This window comes from Lycium barbarum, chromosome 3 (genome assembly GCF_019175385.1).
Source record: "Lycium barbarum isolate Lr01 chromosome 3, ASM1917538v2, whole genome shotgun sequence".
Classification (NCBI taxonomy): Eukaryota; Viridiplantae; Streptophyta; class Magnoliopsida; order Solanales; family Solanaceae; genus Lycium; species Lycium barbarum.
The window spans coordinates 118,718,903-118,745,406 of NC_083339.1; the positions used below are offsets into that span (position 1 = coordinate 118,718,903).

The 26,504-nt window shown below is 35.7% G+C and overlaps 2 protein-coding genes and 1 long non-coding RNA gene across 7 annotated transcripts; 2 read left to right on the forward strand and 1 right to left on the reverse strand.

Annotated features, from left to right (window-relative positions):
- Window positions 1-3,731: 3,731 nt before the first annotated feature.
- Window positions 3,732-8,578, reverse strand: LOC132632025 (uncharacterized). 2 transcript variants are annotated; one of them, XM_060347811.1, is made up of 4 exons: window positions 8,422-8,578; window positions 6,984-7,678; window positions 5,804-6,845; window positions 3,732-4,358 (listed from the first exon to the last, which is right to left on the reverse strand). In XM_060347811.1, exons 2-4 carry the CDS (start codon window positions 7,597-7,599, stop codon window positions 4,172-4,174), a joined length of 1,845 nt encoding a protein of 614 aa, XP_060203794.1. In that variant the 5' UTR covers window positions 7,600-7,678; window positions 8,422-8,578; the 3' UTR covers window positions 3,732-4,171. The 2 variants fall into 2 exon arrangements, with proteins under 2 accessions (XP_060203794.1, XP_060203795.1); XM_060347812.1 differs by having other exon boundaries at window positions 6,984-7,641; window positions 8,422-8,570.
- A 2,131-nt stretch (window positions 8,579-10,709) lies between these two features.
- On the forward strand, window positions 10,710-12,158 carry LOC132632026 (amino acid permease 6-like). The gene has a single exon (XM_060347813.1). It carries the CDS (start codon window positions 10,710-10,712, stop codon window positions 12,156-12,158), a length of 1,449 nt encoding a protein of 482 aa, XP_060203796.1.
- Window positions 12,159-19,786: 7,628 nt separating this feature from the next.
- LOC132632028 (uncharacterized) lies at window positions 19,787-26,074 on the forward strand. 4 transcript variants are annotated; one of them, XR_009579221.1, is made up of 4 exons: window positions 19,787-21,062; window positions 24,612-24,728; window positions 24,844-24,984; window positions 25,607-26,074. It is a non-coding gene; the product is annotated as an uncharacterized LOC132632028 (long non-coding RNA). The 4 variants fall into 4 exon arrangements; XR_009579220.1 differs by having other exon boundaries at window positions 19,792-21,062; window positions 25,849-26,074; XR_009579222.1 differs by having other exon boundaries at window positions 19,793-20,708; window positions 20,906-21,062; window positions 24,844-26,074.
- The last annotated feature ends 430 nt before the right edge of the window (window positions 26,075-26,504 follow it).

The window sequence follows — 26,504 nt, forward strand, 5'->3', positions numbered from 1 at the left end:
TCATCATATCGGTGACATTAGTTTAAAATAAATGAATAAATAAATCCGCTCAAGAACAAGCAAGCACACAAAAGAAACTTTAAAAGAAATCGAAAAAATGAAAAAATAAAATAAAAATATATGTATATCTCTACTCTAAAAGCCAATACCCTTTCATATACAACAAAGGAAGGACAAAGAGAGAAGAAAAATTAGAAATTATAATATTCCACATCTTCCAGATAGCAAGGAAAATGGAATAACAACATGAAAAATATTGACTCTACTTGCTTATCCTCTATTTCTAAGCTTCAAAAGCTACCATTAGAAATATAAGAACAGTAAAGGAAATTTAGTGAATGAAATATGTTAGCACCAACGCCACCAGCATGAGGCCGTATGCAATCCCCTGGTCTATTTTTGTCCCTGCCATAAATGAAATGATAACCTATGAGATAAATATGTTATCTATCTGGATATTAGTTTTAGATTATTTTAATTGCCTCTATTTTTTTTGATGTGATTCAAGAAATGGTTGAAAATTGTTTTTCAACCATACATCAAGAATTAAAGTTTTTCAATTTTAGAAAAATCAACATTAAAACACGAAATGATAAAAGTAACTTTGACTATTTACTCTTCTTTTTTAATTATAAAGCTCAAGCCATCAAAGGCTCTCAGACTTAGTAATTGATTACTCTCTGCGATTTTTAAAAGGCGAAACTCTGATTTCGTAGATTTTAAAAAACCTTCTTTTTCTACGTGTTTGATTTTTTCTTTTCCAAAATATCTTGGTAAATGGTTAAGAAACAATATTTGTGAAAAAGCATCCTTTTTTTTTTTTTTTTTTTCCCGAGAAACAAGTTATAAAATATTTGAAGCAAATGCCACCTTAATTGTAAGGGAAAATATAAATACCATCACTAATGGGAGCAGGAGCTCGGCTAGGAGAAACATTATCGTTGGCCACCATTTTGATTGAAGTTCTTGTGATCACCTCCATTATTATTCTTCTTTGTTTAATTCCACAAAAATAATCTCCCTCTCTTTTTTTTGGTTCCTTATTCTGCTCTCTGCTTGATGAAAACACTATTTTCACTCTCCAATGCCTCGAAGAGAGGAATCACGGCAGAGTTGAAGCAGAGAGAGAACAAGAACAAAACAACACAACCTTTCTCCTTTCTTCTTTCTTCTTTTGTGGGTAATATTGGAGACAAAATTGTATTCCAAAGGATTTTATATTATGAAATAAATATGTATATGGAGAGACCTCAAAGTTTTTACAAAAGCTACGTGCCTCCGCGACTATAGAAGTAATCTTCACACTTGGTCATTGCTTTCTCCACTTATGTACTCCCTTTATTCCTTTTTATTTATCCAAAAATATATTTTTCCTTTTATTTGTCCAGTTTAACAAATCAAGATAATTTTCTTTTTTACCCTTATAATTAAGTAATAATTTCTTAAACTTGTTAAAATACTAGTAGTCAAATTCAAGTTTCCGAACAGGCAAATATAGGTACAATCTTTCCAAAATGCACATATCATACCTAACCCCATGCAGATGTACAACCTGATAAGCGGTTGTAGGGGTGTACATGGACCGGGTTGGTTCGGATTTTGCAAATATCAAACCAACCAATTGCGTCGGGTTTTTAAATTTATAAACCAAACCAAACTAATAAAATTTGAATTTTCAACTTTGAGTTTTCTAGGGTTATTCGGGTTTTTTCCGAAAAGTCTTCATACAAAACATATGACTTTTACTTCAAATATTTCTTTAGTCCTAGTAAGATACAACTATATAACTAAGATGTTTCTTAAGAAAATAACACAAAATGTGAGATGGGTGATGACATCATATTAAAATATTCACAAAAAAGATAATAAAATCGGTTAAATAAATATTGCTAATTAATAAGCCATAAATAAAATGACTTTAATCTAAATACTAAGTTATGCTAAAATAAGTACGGCTAATAACTATTAATTACATGACAAAGAAAAAAATTAAGCCATGTATTTTTACACTCTAAACCAATTATGCAAAACTAAAGAATATATATCCAACATTACTGTCATTCCTAGTGTTAGAATTGAATTTTTTTTGTTAGTATTAGTGTTGAGTTGGTTTTGATTTGGACTTTATTTGAGTTACTAACATCTATGGGATATAAAACTTATTGGCATTCAAAATTCTAAGTTTAAGCTTAAAATAATATTATAAAAGACAAAAAACTATGAAAAAATTCAAGAAATATTTACAAATTACGTTACAAATAAATATTTTTAAAATCGAATATACGTAATGTCAGGTCGGTTTGGTTCGGTTTGGTTTTTTTTAGCTAAAATCAAACCAATTATGGTCGGGTTTTTTTTTTTCAACACCAAATTAAGTCAAACCAAACCACTAGTCGAGTTTTTTTCCTCGATTTGACTCGGTTTATCGGTTTGGTAAGATTTGTCGGTTTGCTTTGTACACCCCTAAGCGGCTGATTCAGAACCTGACACATATGGAATCTAAGTGGCAGAGTGAATTTTGAAACTGAATGTATATGTTTATTTTAGAGTTTAAATGATATACATGGCCGGTATAAACAATTGTTACACCATTTATTTTCACATAAATAGTGTTTTGACTATTGGTTTTACCGAAATCGCAAGTCTGCATATAGATCCTTTGACTCAAACCAAATTCTATATATATGTAGTATATCACTGAACCTAAGCCATTATTGTCTCTCAGTGTACAAAATTATTTCCACCATTAGGTAAAATTACCTGATATTGCAGGTTATCAAATCTTTCCAACTATTTTTTATTTTTTTTTGCTTTTCCTAAAGTTAAGCACTACGGTTATTGGTTTTCTCCTCCAATCATCTTTTTAACTCTCTCCCCTCCAAATCCTCTTTCCGTGTTTTATTTCTTTAACTTCCTTCCAATCCGTATGCTTTTGATTTGTTTAATGTAAGCACGCAATGCAATTTAAAATTTTGGTGCAAATATTTATATGATATCAAAGAAAAAGAAAAAAATTGAAATTTGTTTATATTGCAGTCACAAAGAAAATAAAAAACATGTGTACTAGTGAACCTTAACGCAAAATAAACTCTTCAAGCTTAATTATGGCTGAACCGTTGAAGAATTACTTTTTGCAAAGTTCACAATATCCAAGGCACTGAAGGATTACTCACACACACTCAGATAGTAACCATCTTGTTGGAAAAAAATATGGAAACTTGAAATTTTGATCAAACGCTAATAAGGGACACATATTTGATTTATGCTAAAAAGGAATAGTAATAAATTTTGATTAGAGTACAATTAGGACTCTACTTGTTTTTAATATCTTTTCCTAAATCTTAATTATAAAACTTACCAAGATTGTCCTTTAATTTACCTGATGGTGTAAAAAAATTTGTTCGACGGTGCACAAAACTTAAACTCTATAATAAACTTTCGGTTTGTCAATTTTGACCGGAGGAACAACTTTAACCAAACACATCCAAGCTAAACATGTAGTAGTACACATGAATCAACTAACCAATTGAAATTTTGCTAAACACAAACATCCATACACAAAAGACAGCCATTCACTGTAATAAGTAGGCATCCTCATCAGAAAATCAACCATTGATAAGTGGCATGCCTCTTTCTCACGCAGATAAAAGGCACGGACTTGGCTAAAGTTAGAGAAACAATACATGAATGCAGGCATACATTACAAGACTAAACATTCTAATCAGAATTCAACAATCATGAACCACTTATCTATACCTTCCAAATGACTATGCTAGCTAGCATACTCCTCAAAACAACATCCAACGGAGGCAGCTGCCATACTTCAGCACACTTTTCATATTCATCCTAAAAGGATGTAAGAATATTATGGATTATTTTTTTTTAGAAAGTAAAAACAATTTTAATCTTAAATTATTGCTAGCATTGCGTTATATTGGTCGAGACAAGCTTAAATCGGCGACATGGTCAGTGAGAATTCATGCAGCCGACCCCAAGTTGCTTGGGATTGAGACGTAATAGTAGTTAATTCTTGATAGCCAAAGCACCTAAATTTTATCTTGTATACACAAAAGAACAGACTATACATGATAAGATGTCATATCTACATCAAGGTTAGGAAGACTGATCTTGGACTGTCGTGTCGAGGCAAGGAAACAAACCAGACACTATGTCAAGGAGCTGAGAAAAAAGGATCCTCTTTGTTTTTGTAAATAGCAAATAGCTGCTTAGAGTATCTTGTCGCCAAAGTTATGCACATTTCAACACCCTTGGGATCATAAGCTTGCAATTCCTTCAAAGACTTCTTCATGTCACCTTGCGGATCTCCATCAGTAAGAAATTCAGCCAGGGTGCTTCCCCTGTAATGTGGCAGTAAATTTATATATCAGCACCAAAACATATAAACAAATTTTAGATTCAGCTTCGTTTTAGACTTTTAGGGTGTGTTCAATATGGAGGACAACGATTTCATAAAATGTCTTCCAATTGTACCATGTTCGGTTGGTCAAAAAAATTTTGGATAACATTTTCTCTAAGAAAAAAAGTTCCTTAAAAATGAGGAAAATGACTTCCCTAATGGGAGTAGGTAAAACAAGTTCCACAAGTGGCATTCCACATTGATTGTGTCCTCTCTCCCCACCCTCCAACACACATCTTCATCCCCACCTGGTAGTCTCCATTCCCACCACCCCTGTCCCCACCCCTCATAGTATTTGTCTAGATTATATACAAATGTTTTTAGCATAAAATATTTGAAAAACATTTTCCGAGAAAACATTTTCCTTCGTATTGAACACATCCTTAGTGCAACTGATAGAAGCATAAAATCAGATCAATACCCAAATGCCTTTCTGGTCAAAAAAATAACTTTTAGATGTTTCACGGAAATGCTTAATAGAGTTTCATATTTACAGATTTTGCAGCCTTCGCCATCATCCTTTTTGAAGAGATAACATCAATCCCATGTTTTCCCTGACCTAACATAGACAATTTGTCCCAGCAATAATTTCCTTCTCTTATCCACTTTGACCTCTTTTGGAAGAAGCCGAGCAAACTTTTGAAACTTGCTCATAACCATAGGAATTGAGCTAAAATGCATATTCAAATCGACTACCTATAGGAATTGAGCTTAATGCTTATTCACTAAATTAGAAGAGATTAATGGGCTATGAACTAATGTAAAAGAGAGTTCGATAGACGAGGCCTACTGCCACAACAATAAGAATGTCCATGTCACAGATTCATGGGTCATCTAAAACACAGTTCAGCACCTAGGGTTTCAAGGAATTACGACCAAAACGTATCATGCTAAACAACTCTATTTATGAGAAGGAGATTATTAAACCCCCAAATTCATTAATAAGTCAATTTTCTCTTTTAACTAAAGTATCCCAGACAAATAAGACATTCAAATTGTACCTGTTACCCGTGATGGTGGGAGGTAATAGGTACATTGTGGAATTAGTCAATGTGCGCGCAAGTTGGCCCGGATATCATAGTTATCAAAAAATTTTGTAAGAGATGGAAAATTACTAGCATTGACAAATTATGCTGACACATTTTTAAATTTTAACCATGCGTTTTTTTCCTATGTAGGCTATGAGCTTGGAAAAGTTACAACAAACAAAGAGTTAACACGTTAGTGGAGATACTAGAACTAGCCATGTAGAGCTAAAATAAGTGTTCCGTTCATCCATACCAGCACCATTTAAGGACCGTAATGCGCATGTTTTTGCATTTTTTCATGAATTTCAACATAATAACTATAGATCATGTAGTATTCACATCTCATTCAAGCACATACCTGAAGGCATCGCAATGGCTAAAACCTCTTTGATTGTGAAATATTGTTTCTTTACTACATTGCTCCTCAGATGTTTGCTGCCTATACAAAACACAAACAGCCTTCATACATAATTCAGGATCCTTACCAAAGGCAGCAAGCATATCCCCCTCGAACTCCCACTCTAATTTCTCACTTTTGTTCCTTCGAATTCTCGACATTATCTCACCATAATCTGAATCACTCTCTGATATATGCTCTGAATCAGTTATTGAATCTTCAGCTACAGAAGAATTACTTTGCAATGCACCGTCAGAATTAGAGATGTCATCATCATCTGAGATGTCAGAGCCGCTAACTATAAATCCACCTAAGCTTTCTCCTTCACTTTCTGACACTTCTTCTTCAAAGTCATTGCCACCACCACCTTTCCCTTCGAACTGACTTAGCTTCACTAGGCGCCGTCTACTAGATGATTTCCCGATTGCTTCGTCGGAATCACCAGTTTGAGTTGAGTGGCCTCTGGGATGATCATCAGAGCTTTTTTCACAAAAATGCCTACTTTTGAGCATGCAAATTGGAACTTTATCATCATCGTTATCGGTGTCACTATCACTAGCAATTATGTTCGAAGCTCTCCTTCTTTTTGGAGTTGGAACACATAAAACCTCCTTATTATGGCAAACCATGTCACTGTCTTCACCTTGCTCAATGTCAGTTATCTTTAAATTGTTCTCTGAAGGCAATTCGATATTAGACAAGGTGCTCCCTGATCCACAGTAAGGTACACTACGAGCAATTCCTGGTACGGGAGGTGTACAGAGAGGGACAGAAGTTTCATATTCACTTCCAATTATTGATGTACAGAGAGGACCAGTAGTTCTTTCATCATCACTTTCATTTATGTCAATGACAACAACTTTTGCAGGTCTTACGCCAGCTGGCGTAGAAGGAGCCATCCTCTTGTTAGGCCCCTTTCCTTCTTCAAATGTCAATCGCTTCCTCACTTGGTTTCCTCCCACAAGCTTGGCTTGCACGCTTGGAGTTTTTGCCAAATATTTCCCTGTCCATTAAAAGCAATAAGCAATGGAATAAGTAAAAAAGTCTACATTATGCATCCCAATCTTCTAGAGTAAAATATATACTTCCAACTCCTAAAATGATTTGTACAACTTCGAACAAAATTGTTTAGACGGTGTACCTGAATCTTGAGATTGTAGAGATCCAATTTCTCCATCAGAGAAAAAGGGATTTGCATCTAAACCAGCCTTATTTTGCATTTCATCAACTTTTACGATTTTATATACTTCTTGCAAGTCCGTTTTCTGGGCCAATTTTTTGTCCAATTCGGCCACTGTCAACTGTAGCTCGTTGCACTTGGATTTCCAATACTCAACATCACTTTCAGCCTTCCTTTTCTCACATTCCAAGACATTGTTCTCAATCATCAACTGTAAAACCTTGTCTTCCTCCTCGTTTTCCTCATTACTTTGATTATTATTCTCAATTTTCCGTATCCGCTCTTCCAGCTCTTGATTCCTTCTCTTCAATACCTCAAGCTCATCCTCAACAGCAAGCTTTTCGACTCGCAATGCCTCAAACTTACCTTCAAGTAACTTAAACCCCTTTCTCTCCTGGTCAATCTCCTGCCGCAAACTGGAACAAGTATATTCTATTGTCTTGATCTTTGCTTCCAGATTTAAACACTGATTGCAATAACCCGATTCTCTTTTCAAACCACTCACACTATTTGTAGTATCTCCACCTCCTACTACTAACCCCATATCAACAATCAAAGATTCATTAGTACAGTCCATGTGTCATCTCCCAACATCAGCAACTATCTCAATACACAATTGCTTCAAGACAAGTCAAAACTCCAGAGTTAGTCCAAACCTGATATTAAAAAACATCAAATTTTCAATTTTTTTGGATACTTCGGCCAGAAAAGTAAAAGTTACTCCCTCTGTCCCAATTTCCGTGACACTTTCTATTTTTTGAGATTCAAACTATATAAACTTTGACCAATATTTTAAAATGTATTTTCATAATATTGACATGAGAAAGAATTGCAACTTATAGTACTCTCATATAATTTTTTGAATATCTAAATTTTAAGTCTAAAATATTAAGTAGATTTAATCTAATTTAGTTTCAAATACTAGTCTATTGACTCTCGGAAAGCAAAAAGTGCCACGAAAACAGGGGCGAATTTATAGCTAAATTATGGGGCGTGGTCTCTCCGTAAAACTAATATTTTATGCATATATTTTCTAAAATTGGTATAATATTATTTGTTAACACTCATGCTACAAGAAAATTGCACTTTGGTTAAATATTGAGTTATTTATCTAGAGAACCCAATATAATATATTTTTTCTTCTTCTGTGTAAAAAGTGTAACATAATTGGGACGGAGAGAGTAATAGCCAATATAATTTTAATAAAAAAGAGAGAGAAGACAAAAAAAGAGAAAACAAGAGTGAGTAATCTTAAGCATGGGTTTTCCCAGTATATAGCAATATTCTTTTAGTCTTCACAGTGACCGTACAAACTAGTACAACTTGGACAAAATACGATACTGAAGAACGAAGAGAACAAGACAAAGGGTGTATTTGATTAAAAAAAAGTGAAACTTACAAAATCTGAAGCATTCTCAAACAAGTTCTGATAATTTAGCCCTTCGCTTCCGTTACCAACAGACGTTATGCGGGGTTTTTTTTTTTTTTTTGATCCTTGTCGGTTCGCTTTAATAGAAACGGTTCCTGCTTGATATCCTATTCATAAAAAAGTAAAGTAGTACTACTAATTATACTAGGAGCCCGTTCGGATGGGTTATAAGTTGTTATAAGCTGTTTTCATTTTTTTTTTGAGTGTTTGACTGGCTGGCTTAAAGTCATTTTGTGTTTAAAATAAGCTCAAAAAAATAATTAGACCTATTTGACTTAGCTTATCTAAAACAGCTTATAAGCAAAAAAAAATAAGTTAGACTACCTCAACTTATTTTTTTTAGCTTATAAGCTGCAAGACATAAGCCCATCCAAACAGGCTCTAGGATCGGTAAAGGGCCAAATATACCCCGTAATGGTGCGGTGGAGGGAAGGAAATTTTAGTGGTGAAAGAATAAATACATGAGAGGGGTAAAATGGGTTAGAAATGACTAAAGACGACATGATACGTGACATTCACATCATCAAATATCAGTGCCACGTAAGATTGATGTCCACCTTAGACAACTTTTATGGGGGAAGGGTATATTTGAACCCACAGTATAACGGCAGGGTATTTGAACTCAAAGTATAACGGAGGATATATTTGACCCTTATCCAATAGTACTGGGGTATATTTGGCCCTTTTCCGTATTAGGATACAAAAATGTTGATTCCTAATGCCAAAAGTTGTTGTGATGAAATATAGTCAATCTAATACTGTGTGTTTGGAAGTATATTGTCATATTGTATTTTAAAAAATCCACAAAAAGTTAAATTAATCGAAAAAACGACTTGATTGGTTTTAACATTTGAAAAAACGACTTAATTGGTTTGGTTTACTTTTAGAGGAAAATCGACCCAAATTGAACCGGGAACAACCTTAGCTTTCCGTTATGAATTTAGACCAAATTTGAATTTGACTTTTTAAACTTCAGATCTTGGAGGGTTAGAAGCTCATTTACTCTGCAATGTAGACAATAAATGAAATTGTGATGTTGACATCTAGGGTAGATATGAGTGATATTTTAGTTGGTAATTAACTCCCATGTCGTGAAAGAATCGACGTATACTTCGAAAAATAAATTGTTAAAGAATCGACACATACTTCAAAAAATAAATTGTTACGAGTTATACTTGATATTCATGTATCTGTTTCGAAGGAAACTGATCTAAAACTACTTATAGGTGGCTAAGGGTGAAATTATTTTTGTTTGGTTTCATCATTCGCCCTTGTGATGCTGAATATTGTAGTAAACTATCAAAACAACATTGACTATATGTTACTTTTCTGATTAGAATGGTCATTCTCAAAATGTTTTGGAAACTGCCCAAGAACTAAAGCCCAAAAAGGTGAATCAACTGAACATTCACAGGAGAACGGTTTTAGGACTTCGAAAATTCTGACTAAATATTGGAAACTCGAAGCACGGCGCAGTCGACAATGTAGATACCAAAATCCATATTTGTCTTAAAAATTAAAAATATTGAAGGTTAAGACTTTAAGTAGTAGGGCAACGCAACTTAGTCGTAATTGAGTGATTAACAAAGAACGTCCATAAAAGGACTTGTGCTACTCACGGAGTCACGGTAATCAAGCATATACCCAATTGGATTGGGATTTGCTATTTTCCATAGGAAAAATTCCATGAAGTTCATTTTAGGAATTAAACTTCTACCCCAAGTAATTCTAATCCTTAACCAAATAGGAAAAATTGGCGCTTTAACTAATTTGCCTTTTAAATATATATTTTCATTTAATTAGTTTTGTAAGCATTTTTTAAAGTTGCTTCGCAATAAAAACATCATACCTATATCGATTACCTCAGCATTGAATTAAAAGATGACTAGATAAAAGAGAAACAAAATCATAGAGAATTCAGTAATATAACAAGGAGTCGCAGTGATTTCATTTGCTTCGGCAACACAGTGTTTTCTGTGAACACAATTTTTTTATTGGTGACTTCATAACCAATTGAATTGGGATTTGCTGCTTTCCAGAGGAAAAATTCCATTAAGTTAATTTTTGGAATTAAACTTCTAGCCCCAAGTAATTCATTACCTTAACCAAATAGGAAAAGGATTAATAGGTGATGTTATATAAAGGGCTCCACAGCAAGCATTATGAGTACTACACCAAATCAATACACATAGAACAAAAGATTCTGAACTAAGACTCTCATTACCAGACACAAACTTGGGAAGAACACTTTAGAAAATATGACACCTGATTTTCAGAAGAACACCATGTACGTGCCAACAGAGCTCGAAAGTGGAGACGTTCAAGAAAACTTCGATGATGATGGACGAGAAAAAAGAACAGGGACTTTGTTGACTGCAAGTGCACATATTATTACTGCTGTGATTGGTTCTGGAGTGCTATCTCTTGCATGGGCAATAGCTCAATTAGGTTGGGTGGCCGGTCCTGCGGTTCTCTTTGTTTTTTCTTTCATCACTTACTTCACTTCTACACTTCTTGCCGACTGTTACCGTTCTCCAGGACCTGTTTCTGGCATGAGAAATTATACTTACATGGACGTCGTCCGGTCTCACTTAGGAGGTGTGAAGGTGACACTGTGTGGAATTGCCCAATATGCTAACCTCGTCGGAGTTACCATAGGATACACAATAACAACATCTATTAGTATGGTGGCTGTACAGAGGTCAAATTGTTTTCATAAAAACGGCCACGAAGCTAGCTGCTCAATTGAGAGCTACCCATATATGATCATATTTGCATTGATTCAAATAATTCTTAGCCAAATACCAAACTTCCACAAGCTCTCATGGCTATCAATTCTTGCTGCTATTATGTCTTTTGCTTACGCTTTTATTGGTCTTGGACTCTCTATAGACAAAGTTGCAGGTGTGGGGCACCATGTTAAGACAAGCCTAACAGGGACGGTAGTTGGGGTGGATGTATCCGGATCAGAGAAAGTATGGAGAAGCTTCCAAGCCATTGGAGATATTGCATTTGCCTATGCTTATTCCACTGTTCTCATTGAAATACAGGACACACTGAGATCATCACCTCCAGAAAGTAAGGTAATGAAGAGAGCATCACTAGCTGGAGTTTCCACCACAACCTTGTTCTATATACTATGTGGTACCATTGGCTATGCAGCCTTTGGAAACGAAGCTCCAGGAAATTTCCTCACCGGTTTTGGTTTCTATGAACCCTTTTGGCTAATTGACTTCGCCAACGTTTGCATTGCCATCCACCTTATCGGAGCTTACCAGGTTTTCTGCCAACCTTTATATGGGTTTGTGGAGGCTCGATGCAGCCAGCGATGGCCAGACAGCAAATTCATCAACTCTGAACACGCTGTGCAAGTTCCATGCTGTGGCGCTAATTACAACGTCAACTTGTTCAGGTTGGTGTGGAGAACAGCATATGTTGTAGTGACAACCGTGATTGCCATGATATTCCCCTTCTTCAATGACTTCTTGGGTTTGATCGGGGCAGCATCGTTCTATCCATTAACCGTCTACTTCCCAATAGAGATGCACATTGCCCAGAGAAAGATACCAAAGTATTCTTTCACATGGGTATGGCTGAAAATACTAAGCTGGACTTGCCTGATCGTATCACTTGTTGCAGCTGCTGGATCTATCAAGGGTCTTGCCACTGATGTCAAGCATTACAAGCCTTTCTCAACTCAACAATAAGTTCTCACAACTGTTCAAATTAAATATGTAATGTTTTCAATAAGAAGTGTAACCGAAGCTGATTGACTGTATGTTATTCTTGCAAATTTAATAAAGTACGCTTCTTTTACAGAAAAAAGGACAATGCATCTTACTTCATGTCATATCATATCATTTGATAAAATAGATTATTATTGTGGTTCATTTATGTGATTGAGGAAGATATACCAACCTTAGGTTTGCAACTTGATAAGGAGCCACAATTACCATCAACGATGCTATAAATGACAATTCCAGTTCACCTTCAAATGGTCAAGATCAAAGTCAGATATTTCGAAGAAAATCATAGTGTGATTGAATGTAGTAGCTTAAAACGTAACAGCATCCAAAGATAACGAATAATTGAAACCATAACAACATTCAAAGACCAATCTCCTTTTCACCTTTGATAACATAGAACGGGGTCAAATTTTCAATTCACCATGTCCATTCACAATTTCCTGCTTAGCAGCATGAATACATGATCCTGATTCTGCTTCCTACTATAACTTTATCTTATTTTATGACTTATCATGTCAAATTCACTTAACGGTTTTAAAATGCAAAAAGTTCAGCATATTCCCTAACATTATACCCAAAACAAAGGCTGAGGTATTCACCTTAAAATAGAACCAAGAAAAGCACTGGGTACAATTTAATAGCCTGCTTCCCCAGGGAATATTGGCTGGATAATGCTATCAAACAGCATACAAAATACACAAAGAACTGCACTGAACATTGTTTTCTACTAAACAAAATTAAACATTATTTTATACTAACTAATATTACTCTATGTTTGAAAACTAAAGTCCATCAATCTCTGTCCAAACCAAATTAATGACAGTAAACTAAAATTCTCCTAGCTCCATGTTTAAGTCCATTTCAGCAGCAACAATTTAACCAACTCCAAAGACTTGCTCTTCAAATTACTAAAACAAGTCATATGACAAATTCAAATTTCAAACACCAAAAACTCATGCTTTACGAGATCTAATTACTTCATTCACTTTATTATTTGAAAAGAATCTGTAATGAGATTTAGAAATTACCCTTTTCCTTTTATTAACAGAAAACTTCGCAACTTTTACATATGCTTAGATGAAAACTTGGTTGTTGACTCCCTCATGAAACTTGAAAAACCAATTTTTACTCTTAGCTCCAAAACATGACTTCTTTTAAGTTGAGAAAATGAAAATTGGTTCTACATATCTTTGAAAATCATTGTTATTAAAACTGCAACTCAAATAAACCCCAAGAGAAGAAGCTAATCTACTATAAAAGTTTAACTTGAATAAACCATGTTTAAGAACCATGTAAGTTAAACCTAAAAAAATAGTTCCCATCTCAGGATATATGAAAACAAAAGTACTGCATTATTTTATACTTGCTATTAAAATAAACATGTAACTACTGACTTGGAAGAAACAACTTTGGCTTAAGGAAATTGGTCTTCTGGATAGTGACTGAGAAGCAGTAAACAGAGTAATACCAAGAAACCAAATTTGAATCATTTTTAGTACCAAACAACATACAGCTTAAACCAAAACTTGAAGGAACTTTAAGACATGATTAATCAACCACAAAGACAGAAAAGAAAAAGATTAACATGTTCCATATCATGCTCTGAACACATCAACAACAACAACAACATCCCAGTGAAATCCCACATCGTAGGGTCTGGGGAGGGTAGAGTGTATGTAGACCTGACTCCTACCAAGATAGGACGGCTGTTTCCGAAAGACCCCCGGCTCAATAAAAGCATAAAAAGAAGTCAGATACGGTTAGATAAGGTTAAGAGATTCGGATAAGAGATTTAAAGCGATATGGAAATGAAATAATGCAAGCGACACAGATAATACAGGATAATCAGAGCACAGAAAATAACCGATAATAGCAGAAATCAGAGCAGATGACACAGGATAACCAAAGCACAGGAAATAACACATAATCACAGATAATAGCAGAAATCGGAGCACAAGAAATTATATTGCAATAATGCGACTACTAATAAGAACGGATAACAAGACTATCTACTAGTTTTCTACCCTAATTTGGGTCCTCCAAGCCCTCCTATCTAAGGTCATGTCCTCGGTAAGCTGTAATTGCGCCATGTCGTGTCTAATTACCTCTCCCCAATACTTCTTCGGCCTACCTCTACCTCGTCTGAAACCATCCATGGCCAACCTCTCACACCTCCGCACTGGGGCATCTGTATCTCTCCTCTTCACATGCCCAAACCATCTCAATCTCGCTTCTCGCATCTTGTCTTCCACCGAGGCCACCCCCACCTTATCCCGAATATCCTCATTCCTAATCCTGTCACTCCTGGTGTGGCCACACATCCATCTCAACATTCTCATCTCGGCAACTTTCATCTTTTGAACGTGAGAGATCTTAACTGACCAACACTCCGCCCCATACAGCATAGTCGGTCTAACCACCACTTTGTAGAACTTGCCCTTAAGTTTTGGTGGCACCTTTTTGTCACATAGCACTCCGGAAGCAAGCCTCCATTTCATCCACCCTGCCCCAATACGATGTGTGACATCATCGTCAATCTCCCCGCTGCCTTGCACAATAGACCCAAGGTACTTGAAACTACTTTTCTTCTGGATGGCCTGGGTACCAAGCCTTACTTCCAAGTCAGCCTCCTGAGTTGCTTCACTGAACTTACACTCCAAGTACTCTGTCTTGGCCCTACTCAGCGTAAACCCTTTAGACTCCAGAGTATGTCTCCAACACTCCAGCTTAGCGTTAACTCCGCTACGAGTCTCGTCAATCAGGACTATGTCATCCGCGAAAAGCATACACCATGGCACCTCACCTTGAATTTGCCGTGTCAATCCATCCATCACCAAGGCAAATAAAAACGGACTAAGAGCTGATCCTTGATGCAAACCCATCACAACTGGAAAGTGCTCTGAGTCTCCTCCTACTGTCCTCACCCTGGTTTTAGCTCCCTCATACATGTCCTTGATCACCCTAATGTACGCCACAGGTACACTTTTAGCCTCCAAGCATTTCCATAGAATCTGTCTTGGAACTTTGTCATAAGCCTTTTCTAGGTCGATGAATACCATGTGTAAGTCCCTCTTCCTCTCCCTATACTGCTCCACCAACCTTCTCATAAGATGGATGGCTTCTGTAGTTGAACGTCCCGGCATAAATCCGAACTGGTTTTCTGAAATAGACACACCTCTCCTCACCCTCATCTCCACCACCCTTTCCCACACTTTCATAGTATGGCTTAGCAGCTTGATACCTCTATAGTTGTTGCAACTCTGGATATCTCCCTTATTCTTGTATAGAGGGATCATTACACTCGCCCTCCATTCTTCGGGCATCAATGCCGTCTTAAAGATGACATTAAACAACCTAGTCAGCCACTCCAAACCTTCTGGGGCCGCGCTCTTCCAAAATTCCCCCGGAATCTCATCAGGTCCGGTTGCTCTTCCCCTGCGCATCCTACGAACAGCACCCTTAACCTCGTCAACCTTAATACTCCTGCAATAGCCAAAGTCGCGACGCCTTTCTGTATGTTCTAAATCACCCAACACAATGTCTCTGTCCCCTTCTTCATTCAAGAGTTTGGAGAAGTATGATTGCCATCTCCGTCTAATGACAATTTCCTCTAGCAATACTTTGCCATGCTCGTCCTTGATGCATTTTACTTGATCCACATCACGTGCCTTTCTCTCCCTTGCCTTGGCTAGCCTGAACAATTTCTGTTCCCCTCCTTTCTCTTCTAGGTCAGCATACATGCATTCAAAAGCTGCCGTTTTTGCCGTCGAAACTGCCAACTTCGCCTCCTTCCTCGCCATCTTATAAAGTTCTGTATTTGTCCACTTCTCCACCTCATCCTTACTTTCTATCAACTTCGCATACGCCACCTTCTTTGCTTCCACCTTCCCTTGAACTTCTCCATTCCACCACCAGTCCCCTCGATGCTGACCACGACTACCTGTCGAGACCCCCAACACTTCCCTTGCTACCACCCTAATGCAATTAGCCGTCTTATCCCACATACTGGTCGCATCCCCACTACTATCCCAGGCCCCCATATCCTTCAATTTCTCTCCCATCTCCAGGGCACTAATAGTGGTCAAACTCCCCCATCTGATCCTAGGTTGGTCCTCCACGACCCTCTTCTTCCTCGTCATCTTGATCGCTAAATCCATCACCAAGAGCTTATGTCGGGTTGTAAAATATTCGCTCGGGATGACCTTACAATCCTTGCACAGACCTTTATCATCCTTCCTAAGGAGTAAAAAGTCAATTTGAGTCTTAGCCACCGAACTACGGAAGGTTACCAAGTGTTCCTCCTTCTTTGGGAAACTCGAATTGGCTATCACCAATCCAAAAGCTCTTGCAAAATCCAAAAGTGAGACTCCTCCTCCATTCATGTCCCCGAAGCCAAAGCCTCCATGCACATCATCATAACCTCCCGAAATAGGTCTGATGTGTCCATTGAAATCACCTCCCACGAATAGCTTCTCAGTAGGCGGTATGCCTCCCACTAATTCGTCCAAATCCTCCCAAAAGCGCCTCTTCTCCTCGTCGCCTAAGCCCGCTTGCGGCGCATATACACTAATAATGTTCAAAGTGAGTCCTTCAACGACCACCTTAATCGACATCATCCTATCAGTGACTCTCCTAACCTCTACCACCTGATCCCTTAATTCACTATCTACTAAAATGCCCACCCCATTTCTATACTTCGACCTACCAGAGAACCACAACTTATACCCGTCTACCTCCTTAGCTTTAGGACCTACCCATTTGGTCTCTTGGATACAAGCTATATTAATCTTCCTCTTCTGAAGAATCTTAACTAGCTCTATGGACTTCCCCGTTAACGTTCCAATGTTCCAAGATCCTACTCTCAACCTAGACGCTCCTTTAACCCACTTACCCCTCCTAACCCTCGCCCCCATCTCTGAACACATCATAAACGAAATATATGAAAGAAATTAGAAGAAAACGGACCTTATCAGTGAATCGTCTTCAAATAAAAATACACTTCAGCTACAAATAAATCTGGTTCTGCTATTCTGACCCGAACTGAAACGGCAACAAGAACCGATGACACCGGTAAAACCTTCAAACAGAAACCCACTCAAGAAACCTCTCAGCATTCAAACTCTAAACAAATAGAACGACTCAAAAAATCATCCTCCAAAACATCCACTTCAATTGGAAAAACCCTTTTAAATAATAAAAAACCTTCCTTATCAAGGACAAAAAGGGGTGTGACAGCTCTGGCGACTATCAATTTTCTAGATTTGAGGGTTAAACCATAGGTGTAATAAAGGGACCATCCAGATGACCTACCAGGAAAGGAGAAGAAAAGAGGAATAATAAGTGCCAAAAATGCTGACCAAATGCCATATTCACACCTGAAAGTCATTTTTCATCAGTTTGCCGTAACACAAGAACATCGAGCTTAAGGAAGTAAGCACAAGCCAGTTCACAGATGCTAAAAAACTTACTGGATCCATGAAACAAGTGCCGTAGGAGCTTGTAAAGCAAATAAAGGAACAAGAAAAGACATGTGAATAGCAGTGCCCTTTGCAAGCATGAGAACGCTAGAATCCAGTTTTCACGAGATTTTAATCACCAAATGATTCATCGCAAGAGTAATACATTAACCATTCTTATATAGCACAAAAAGAGACATGCGGGAAGATAAGACTTATACTAGGCTAAAGACCAACTATACACAAAAGGCAGCCATTCACTGCAATAATAAGGCATCCACACCAGAAAATCAACCATTGATGCATGCCTCTTCCTCACGCAGATAAAAAGCATGGACTTGGCTACAGTTAGAGAAACAATACATGAATGCAGGCATACATTACAACACTAAACATTCTTATCAGAATTCAACCATCAAGCAGAGGCGGACCCAGGATTTTGAGTTCGGGGGTGCTGGACTCAGGAATTTTGAGTTCGGGGGTGCTCTATTAACTATTTATATCTATTTCCTTTATATTTTCTATACAATTATACACTCCGTGATTAAGTTTAATGGGTGCCGGAGCACCCAAACTTTACACATGGGTCCGCCCCTGCCATCAAGAACCACATAGATATTTTCAAGATACATACCTTAATGATCTAAATAAGATGCAAATGATTATGCTAGCAAGTGTACTCCTCAACAGAACATGCAACAAAGGCAGCTGCCATATTTCAAGACATCTTTCATTTTAAAGCTGAAAGGATGCTGCCCTCGACACCACCATAGCATCCACACACACAAAAAAGGATGCTAGAAGAAAAACTTTGAATCTTTTTTTTTTTAAAAAAAAAGGTAGAAAAAAATTTAATCTTAAATTCTTGATAGTTTTGCATTATATTGGTTGAGACTTGAGACGAGCTTAAGTCGGTGACATAGTCAATAAGGATTTATATAATCGACTCCAAATTGTTCGGGTTGAGGCGTGATAGTAGTAATAGATGTTAAATCGGGCAAGGAAACAACCCCACGCACTATGTCAAGGAGCTGAGAAAAAAGGATCCTCTTTGTTTCTGTAAACGCAAACAGCTGCTTAGAGTATCTTGTGGCCAAAGTTATGCACAGTTCAATACCCCTGGGATCATATCGACAGAATCTCCTTTTCCTACACTGTGAAGTGACTACTGACATATAGAATATGTTTGTAAATCTACGTGGGATCCAGTGGTATTGCTGAAATCCCATTAGAGATACATATTGTAGTTGAACGGGAAAAAAGCCACTGTGAAAGGTTTGTTACATCCCATAACGCACTGTGTTGGCCCTTATGGAGGGAATGGAACAGGAGGTGTTCTAATGGAGTTACTGAAGCTAATCACATTTTGAATCTTGTTGTTTGGTGTAGTTTGGATAATGTAAATGCTTTGATGGACTTTCATAAGCTCCCTACAAGCATCTCCTGGAATTCTCTAAAAATTATTTACTTTATCCCAAAAAAAAGGCTTTATTTTCCTACGTGACCACGGTGCTAAAAATATTCAAACAACATTATTGTGAGTAGCTTACTGCTCTCAACGAGGAGTGTTTAAGAAAGTAAAAAGATTTTTCAATTTTGTGGTTTTAAACTAAAGATACGTAGAATATACTAAAATGTTCTTTAATCTTGTGATCTTTAATTAAACATGTCACATGAAAAGTTAAAATTAAAAAGTTAGACAAAAAAAGAAAGAAACATTATTTTTGGAACGGAGTAAAAAGGAAATTAAGGCAACAAATTAAAACGGAGGGAGTAGTTGTATACCTCCCGTCCGGACTCTCAATATCACTTGGTCAAAATGAAAACTTTGCATGGCCCCATTTTACCAGCAAAATCAAGCACACTTAGCACCAACTCAAAATGAGGAGATAGCACAGACTTATTTTAGATTTTTACGAGCAAGAGCAGTGAAAATCCCATAAGGTGGAGATAAGAAAGGTAAGGGAAAATACAAAATTTGTGAAAAAAATTGATACAAATAATGCGTGCGACCATCAATTTCAGAAAATCCATCAATAAAAAGGGGAAGAAACACCAATTGAGATAATTGACAACTGTGCCTCGTTTCGGTTATTGAACCATTGGAGTCTGCAAAGTGGCATTTTTGTGCGAGAATTTCATGCTTATGTCACTCTTAACACTGTTGATTATGAGCCCGTTTGATTCAGCTAATAAGCTGTTCTTAATTTTTTTTTGAATGTTTGATTAATCAAATTATAAATTATTTTGTGCTTAAAATGAATTTAAAAAAATAAGTTGAGGTAGTCCAATTTTTTTTCCCAGCTTATAAGTTACTTCAGCTCTTAAGCTAAGCCAAGTTGGCCCTATAACTCCAAAGTGAAATTTAAAAAACTAGACAGAATTAATCTTTTATTTTCTTTATAAATACGGAGCACTACTCTTTCAATTTGTTTCATATATAGAAAATGATTTAGAAGAAAAAAAATGCTTTTGACGTTTGTGATTTTTTTTACTAAGTATTTAATAAGTGAAGGTTTTGGTAGTACGGAGAAGGGCACTTTTGATATTTTCATTTTTGGTTACAAGCCGAGGTTTTATCTCTTGAGGACACGTAATGTGACAGCTGGTTTCAACATTCGTTCCACTTTCTAGCAAAAAAGGAACTTTCATTCCACTTGGACAAACTCTCTCTGTCGAACAACAATGGGGGCTAACTTGAAGGATTTCTCCGATGTTCTGGTTCTTTCCATCGATTGAAGCTCTGTAATGCCATGTTTTTCTATTTTTATCTCTCTCTAAATTTATTATTTTCTTTTTTCACTCTCTATCTGGAAGTTAATTTTCAATTGTAAGCACTTGCTAGTTAGTACTTTGTTCCTTCTGTTTCAAAATAAAATTTAGCAAAATTTAAATTTTTATCTCTCTCTAAATTAATACTTTGTTCCTTCTGTTCTCTAAATTAATACTAAGCATATTCTCAGTCACAGTCTCCACTCTCCACTTTTTTTTCGACTGTCTCTACGAAGACATTTAAATAGCGAGCCAATTTTGCCTTCCAGTAAGGTGTGGTGAGGTCAGTTCAATTTTCATTGGTTTTGTTGTTTTGGGGTGTCTTTTTATTTATTTTCTGTTTTTTTTTTTTTTTTTTAAATGTTTCTTTTAATTCTTGTTGCTCTGCTTGGGTTTAATCCTGTTGCATGCATTGGCTTTTGGGGTTTAATCTTGATGCATGTATTGATTTTTGGGTTTTTAACTTTTGTTCTTTTTTAGTTGTTTGCATCAAATAAATTACAGAGAACATAAATAGAAGACAAGTCAGGCTCTCGAAGAGGTTTAATAGATTTGTTCGAAGAAACTCGAGGTGCTTTCCGGTCCTACTCAATGCAAAAGTCGCAGTTGTAGTTTTATGTTGTATAAATGTGCAAAGGTACTCTAATCTCTGTTCCCCTTAGTTAATTTTCCTCTTCCCGTTTCTCTTTCTTGATGAAACATGTTTTCACGTGTATAATATGAACTTTTTGTTGATTGCAATTTAGACTGAGGCTCTTGTTTTAGAAGCTTCATTCAATTCGAGAAGAACGATTTGGGTATAAAGTATATTAGGACCACTTCTGTTTGCTGTACATATTTGGCACCAACATGGTGCGTAGCAATGAAGTTTATCTTTCCATAAGAACAGAAGAAAAGAAAAAAGACTGATATATACAGTAAAAACTAAATACCTTCAAAGATGGCAAGATGACATGATTATGGGGGATGATCTTGCATAACCAGCAGTCTAGCATGCGCTCTGCAACAAATAATTCATATATAATTCGCCTTAGCTTTGCAAGTGTGGACTATTAACATACTTTCACAGATTCTTACATGGTTTATGTGAGAACTGAAAACTACTTGAGGATAAGTAAGAGTTAGCTGATTTTTTATAGTTAATTGATGCATGCTTTACATGGCCTTTGTGCTAACATAAATTAATTGTATGTTAGGCTATGGGGAGTCAATATTTTAAGCTATTTAAACAGCTTCGAAATTAGCAAATTAAAGTTTCAAATTCGTTCTTTTTATTTTTAAATGTAGAGAAAGAAAATTACTTCTGGTTTCCTTCCCTTTTTTCCTTCTTATAGAGATTTAGAATGTTAAAAAACTTACTTTGCGAAAATGATCAATGAAGTATTTGAAAAGTTAAGGTGTTCTTTCAAAAATCTCGTGTGGATTTGCTGAACATCCTAATACTACTTTAGGAAAGTATAGTTTCAGGTTGAGCTTGAGAAGATATGAATCAATGGTTTTACTAAGTTGAGTTCTTTTTGTTTTAGCATAAGTGTATTAACCTATAGTTTTTTTTGATTTACAGACTTCTATTAGAAAAAGTGTGCTTATCATATCTGATTTTCTATACTTTGACCAATTCTCCTCATATTTCTTTCTATCACAAAGGTCTTTGCTTGATTGTTGGCTTTTATTTTAAAAAAGTGTGCTAACCAGACCTGATTTTCTGTACTTTGATCACATTTTGCCCTTTTATTTCTTTTGATCACAAAGGTAAATCTTTTTAATTACAAACAATACAAAGATTGCGATGATATGTACAATAAACTAGCTGGAGTACAACTACTTCTGCTATTATATACAACACAAAAGTAGTGCTGGTATGTACTCTTACCAGCTTCAAGAACATTTTCAACTTACGCCAAAGATCTTACAATAAACTATACCTGGAATACCAAAAGATCCAGCCAACTCGAAACAAAGAGTGGAGATGCATCATTTTGAACTTTCAAATTTCTACATTCACTTGGCATATTTAGAATGACGGAAGAATTCCAGAGCGTGGGCTATCTGTGGAAAATTTTGTAGTCAAACCTCCTATATGTCAACTCTCTAACTCTACTTGCCTAGGACAACAATGGAAAAGGATCAGAGTTTACTGCCCTATTTGTCATTGCTTTTTGGCTATTGCAGTTTTCTGAGAAAAAAGATGATGTATGGAAGGGAGATTGACTGATTGAACTACTTGATTAGGAAAAGGATTAAAGCTACTTTCCTTCTTTGATTTGTGGGGTGAATACTCAGGAAATGTTTATGTCAAACAACAAACCTAGAGTGGTACTTGTTCTTGGTAAAAAGAAAGAAAATTAAGGATTGAAAATACAGTATTTAGAGTAGATGGGAGTAAGAACCTCTTACTTTTGCTGGTTTGGGAGATTTTGCATATTACAATTGCATCAAGAGTTGATAATTTATTTAGAAATTGATAGAAGATTAGTCCTTTAGAAAGTAGAATAGGGGTGCTGCAATAATGCATTGTTGAGTTATCTCAATCTATATGTGCCTTCTCTCTCTTTTCTTTTGGGGCTGGTTCCCTGTCACGAGTAATGATTTTGCCATGCAGGCCCACATTTCAACAGTAGCTTTCAGATTTATGCAATATTATAATTTATAAGCACAGTCAATTTTGTTTCTCCATCGTCATTGAATTACTATAGTTTTTCCTTCATTTTCTAAATCTTTCTACCTCTGATTTGTGGCTTGTAACTCAAAAAACTACTGAGGAATTTATTATTGATGCTTTTAGTTACAAAAGAGATTCATTTAATACTAAGATTACTATAGAATTTGAGAAATTGTCACTCTAGCAATAAAGAAGGTCTGCCGGAGATCATCTTAAATCAGAGGCGGATTCAAGAATTTGAGGTTCCTGGTGCCACACTATTTTGGGCTTCGACTTAAATTTCAATTTGGATTATTCAGTCTTTTGGTTTTTATAGATAACCCGGTTGCCACACTATTTTGGACTTCAAATTGATTTATTTTGAGTTTCGGTTCGAGTTATTTGTCTTTCCGTGTATATAGACAAATTGGTTTTCACACTATTTTGGGTTTCAACTTTATTTATTTCGAGCTTCGACAGTTCGAATTATTCATATTTTCGCTTTATATAGACAAATCGTTTAAATGAAATAATTAATAGTTATGACATTTTTAAACAAAGCATAAAAATTCAATAGTATTACTAATATCGACGATAATATATTATTCATTTATAATTATCCTCGATGAGTTTTTATATTCCGGAGCTATCGTCTAACTCAAGAATAATAAACTAGAATTAGAACTCACTTTAGATGCAAATTAGAGACTCAAAATAAAAACTTAAATAAACATTATAAACTATAAACAAAAGCAAGGACTAATAGAACTTAAAAAGTCAATAGACAACAGCAAATAAATAAAAAGAAAGAAAAGAAGAAACAAGGAAAAGAAAGTAAGGAAAAAGGAGAACGAATCTCCTGTAAGCTTTTTAGAAAGCAGAAAGGTTTATTGAAAAACAAATGGAGTAAGTCGCGAGTGCTGCGGGCAGAACTTTTAGCCCTTGACCACTGGCATCAAACAGACATTTGTTAGTGAGGGTGCCACTTTATATATTTATCTATATTCTATTATATATTTATCTATATTCTATGTATACTCGCATTCTATATATATATATATATAGAGAGAGAGAGTTTCAATCGAGGTGTGAGGGTGACGTGGCATCCCCACCCACCTTAGTGGATCTGCCCCCGTCTTAAATATACATGTTCTTCTTGTCGATTCTTTCATCCCACCCATGTTTCTAGATTTAAATTTCTCATGCGGATTCCTTACTTATTCATCATTAAGAGAAAGCTTTCATTCTATCTCTTTGTCTGGAGTCTCCATTTAAACATTAAGGTGTAGATAATTAATTTCATTGATTCTCTCTTCTTTTCATTTGATATCTTGGTGAGTAGAAATGTGTATTCATGCAATATCTTTAATGTGTTTGTCAAACTAAAGATGACAAAATGCAGTAATTGTGATATGTCAACTCCTTGCTCGCCTCTCTATTTTCATGGTGTAAATGAAATATGATTTTTCTGGTATGATTTTTCTTGATGATATGTGATCTTTAATATTAAGTTTTATTTTTTATTTTTTTATATGTTAATGCAAGATATGGAATCACCGACCCAGCCTGCGGTTTATGCAACATCGAGTAATATTATGTCATATGGTCATTCAGATGCATGGTCTACAAAATAAGTGAACTGCGGAAAATTCATATTAAGAGGTACGAAAATGAACTATTTTCTTCCTCCGTAAAGTACAAGAGTTTTTCTCAATTATTTAAGTTTTGAGATTGATGATCATGATATTTCATTTACTGGGATATTTCATTTTTATAGTCTATCAAAGGAGTAGTGGAATATCCTATTGGTTTCAGCCACATTGATAGGTTATTCATGAAGAAATGGCTGCATGAAGACAAGGCCAATTGACATTTTCAAGAAAAGAATATTGGAAACTTTAAACAGAAAATTACTTAGGTATTTTCTTCTATTACTATTACTTTTTAGTTTGATTTGGGGATTATGTTCAATAAGTATCTTTGTGTGCCTCATCAGTCTTTGGTCATTTCCATCCGTCGGAGCAATCTTCTCTATGATTGATTATATTAGCACCTTGCAAGTATAACATGTGCACCATAGCCTGTAGATAGCAGACATTTTACCTTATCTTACTCTTTAGTAACAACAACAACAACAAGCCCAGTATAATCCCACCATGTGGGGTCTGAGGAGGGTAGAGTGTACGCAGACTTAACCCCCACATTACATTACTCTTTAGTAATGTAGGTATATTATTTATGTGCTAGCTTCTATCTCCTAACTGCTCATTGGAGGACCTTAGATAGCCTTAAGAGGTGAATATATAACAAAGATGGACAGTCAAGTGAGAAATGTTTTAGGATAGAACTTTCAAGTGATGCGGTAGTTGAATCTTTCATTTTGTTTTAACTTACCCCAATAATATTTGTCTTGTACGGTAAAGTTGCCATGTTTACTATGAGTCAAATAAAATGTTCATTTACAAATACTCCTAGTGACTCTCTGTTTTTTCTAAAATAGCGAGTTTAAAAGATTTGTTTTTTTTACCCCCTGAGAGCAGGCTTGCCTTTTGATTTTTAGTCATTAAAGGATGCTTGAGTCCATAAGGTAGGTGTCATTCGGATGTCTTGGAAATGAACATTTTATTTGACTCATAGTAAACATGGCAACTTTACCGTACAAGACAAATATTATTGGGGTAAGTTAAAACAAAATGAAAGATTCAACTACCGCATCACTTGAAAGTTCTATCCTAAAACATTTCTCACTTGACTGTCCATCCTTGTAATTTATATTTTGCAGGTTACTCGCAGCAGGAAAAAAGTTTAAATGTCGGTCACATGCATTTGAAGCGGAAAATTGATTTAGATGGATGAAAATGGCTTGCATTGGCTAGTAGATATTATTAGTTTGATAACTCTCCGGTTTGTGTAATTGTAACTAAAGTGATAGAATATAAGTACCTTTTGTCTATATTATTGCAATTCATAACAGAGTTACTTTATCTAATTTATTCATTAGTGTTCAACTTTTTAGTGATTTGTAGTTGCTCAAATAATGCACACAATTATATCGAGTATACACCCGTGCTTTGCACGGACATGGGACATCTAGTATTATATATAAAGTCAATCTAAAAAAGTTGTCTTCCTCACATACTATTTGACTCTATGAAATTGTTCCACGTGGATGCTACTTTTTCCTTTGTATTCTCTTTTTTTTTTATCATTGATTTTCTTACACAATTTCCCTGGGCCTTTGTAAAAGGGGTAACTTTTTGCGGATTTCTTCTTATCTGTTACTCCATCAGTTTAATTTATGTGACATCATTTTTTTTAATAAAAAAATATCAATTTTTTATAATTAGAAATAACTTCACTTTAAAATTTTCCTTTTGTCTTTAATGAAATAATTTATAGACACACAAATATTTAAGATTTGTTTTAGATCATAAATTT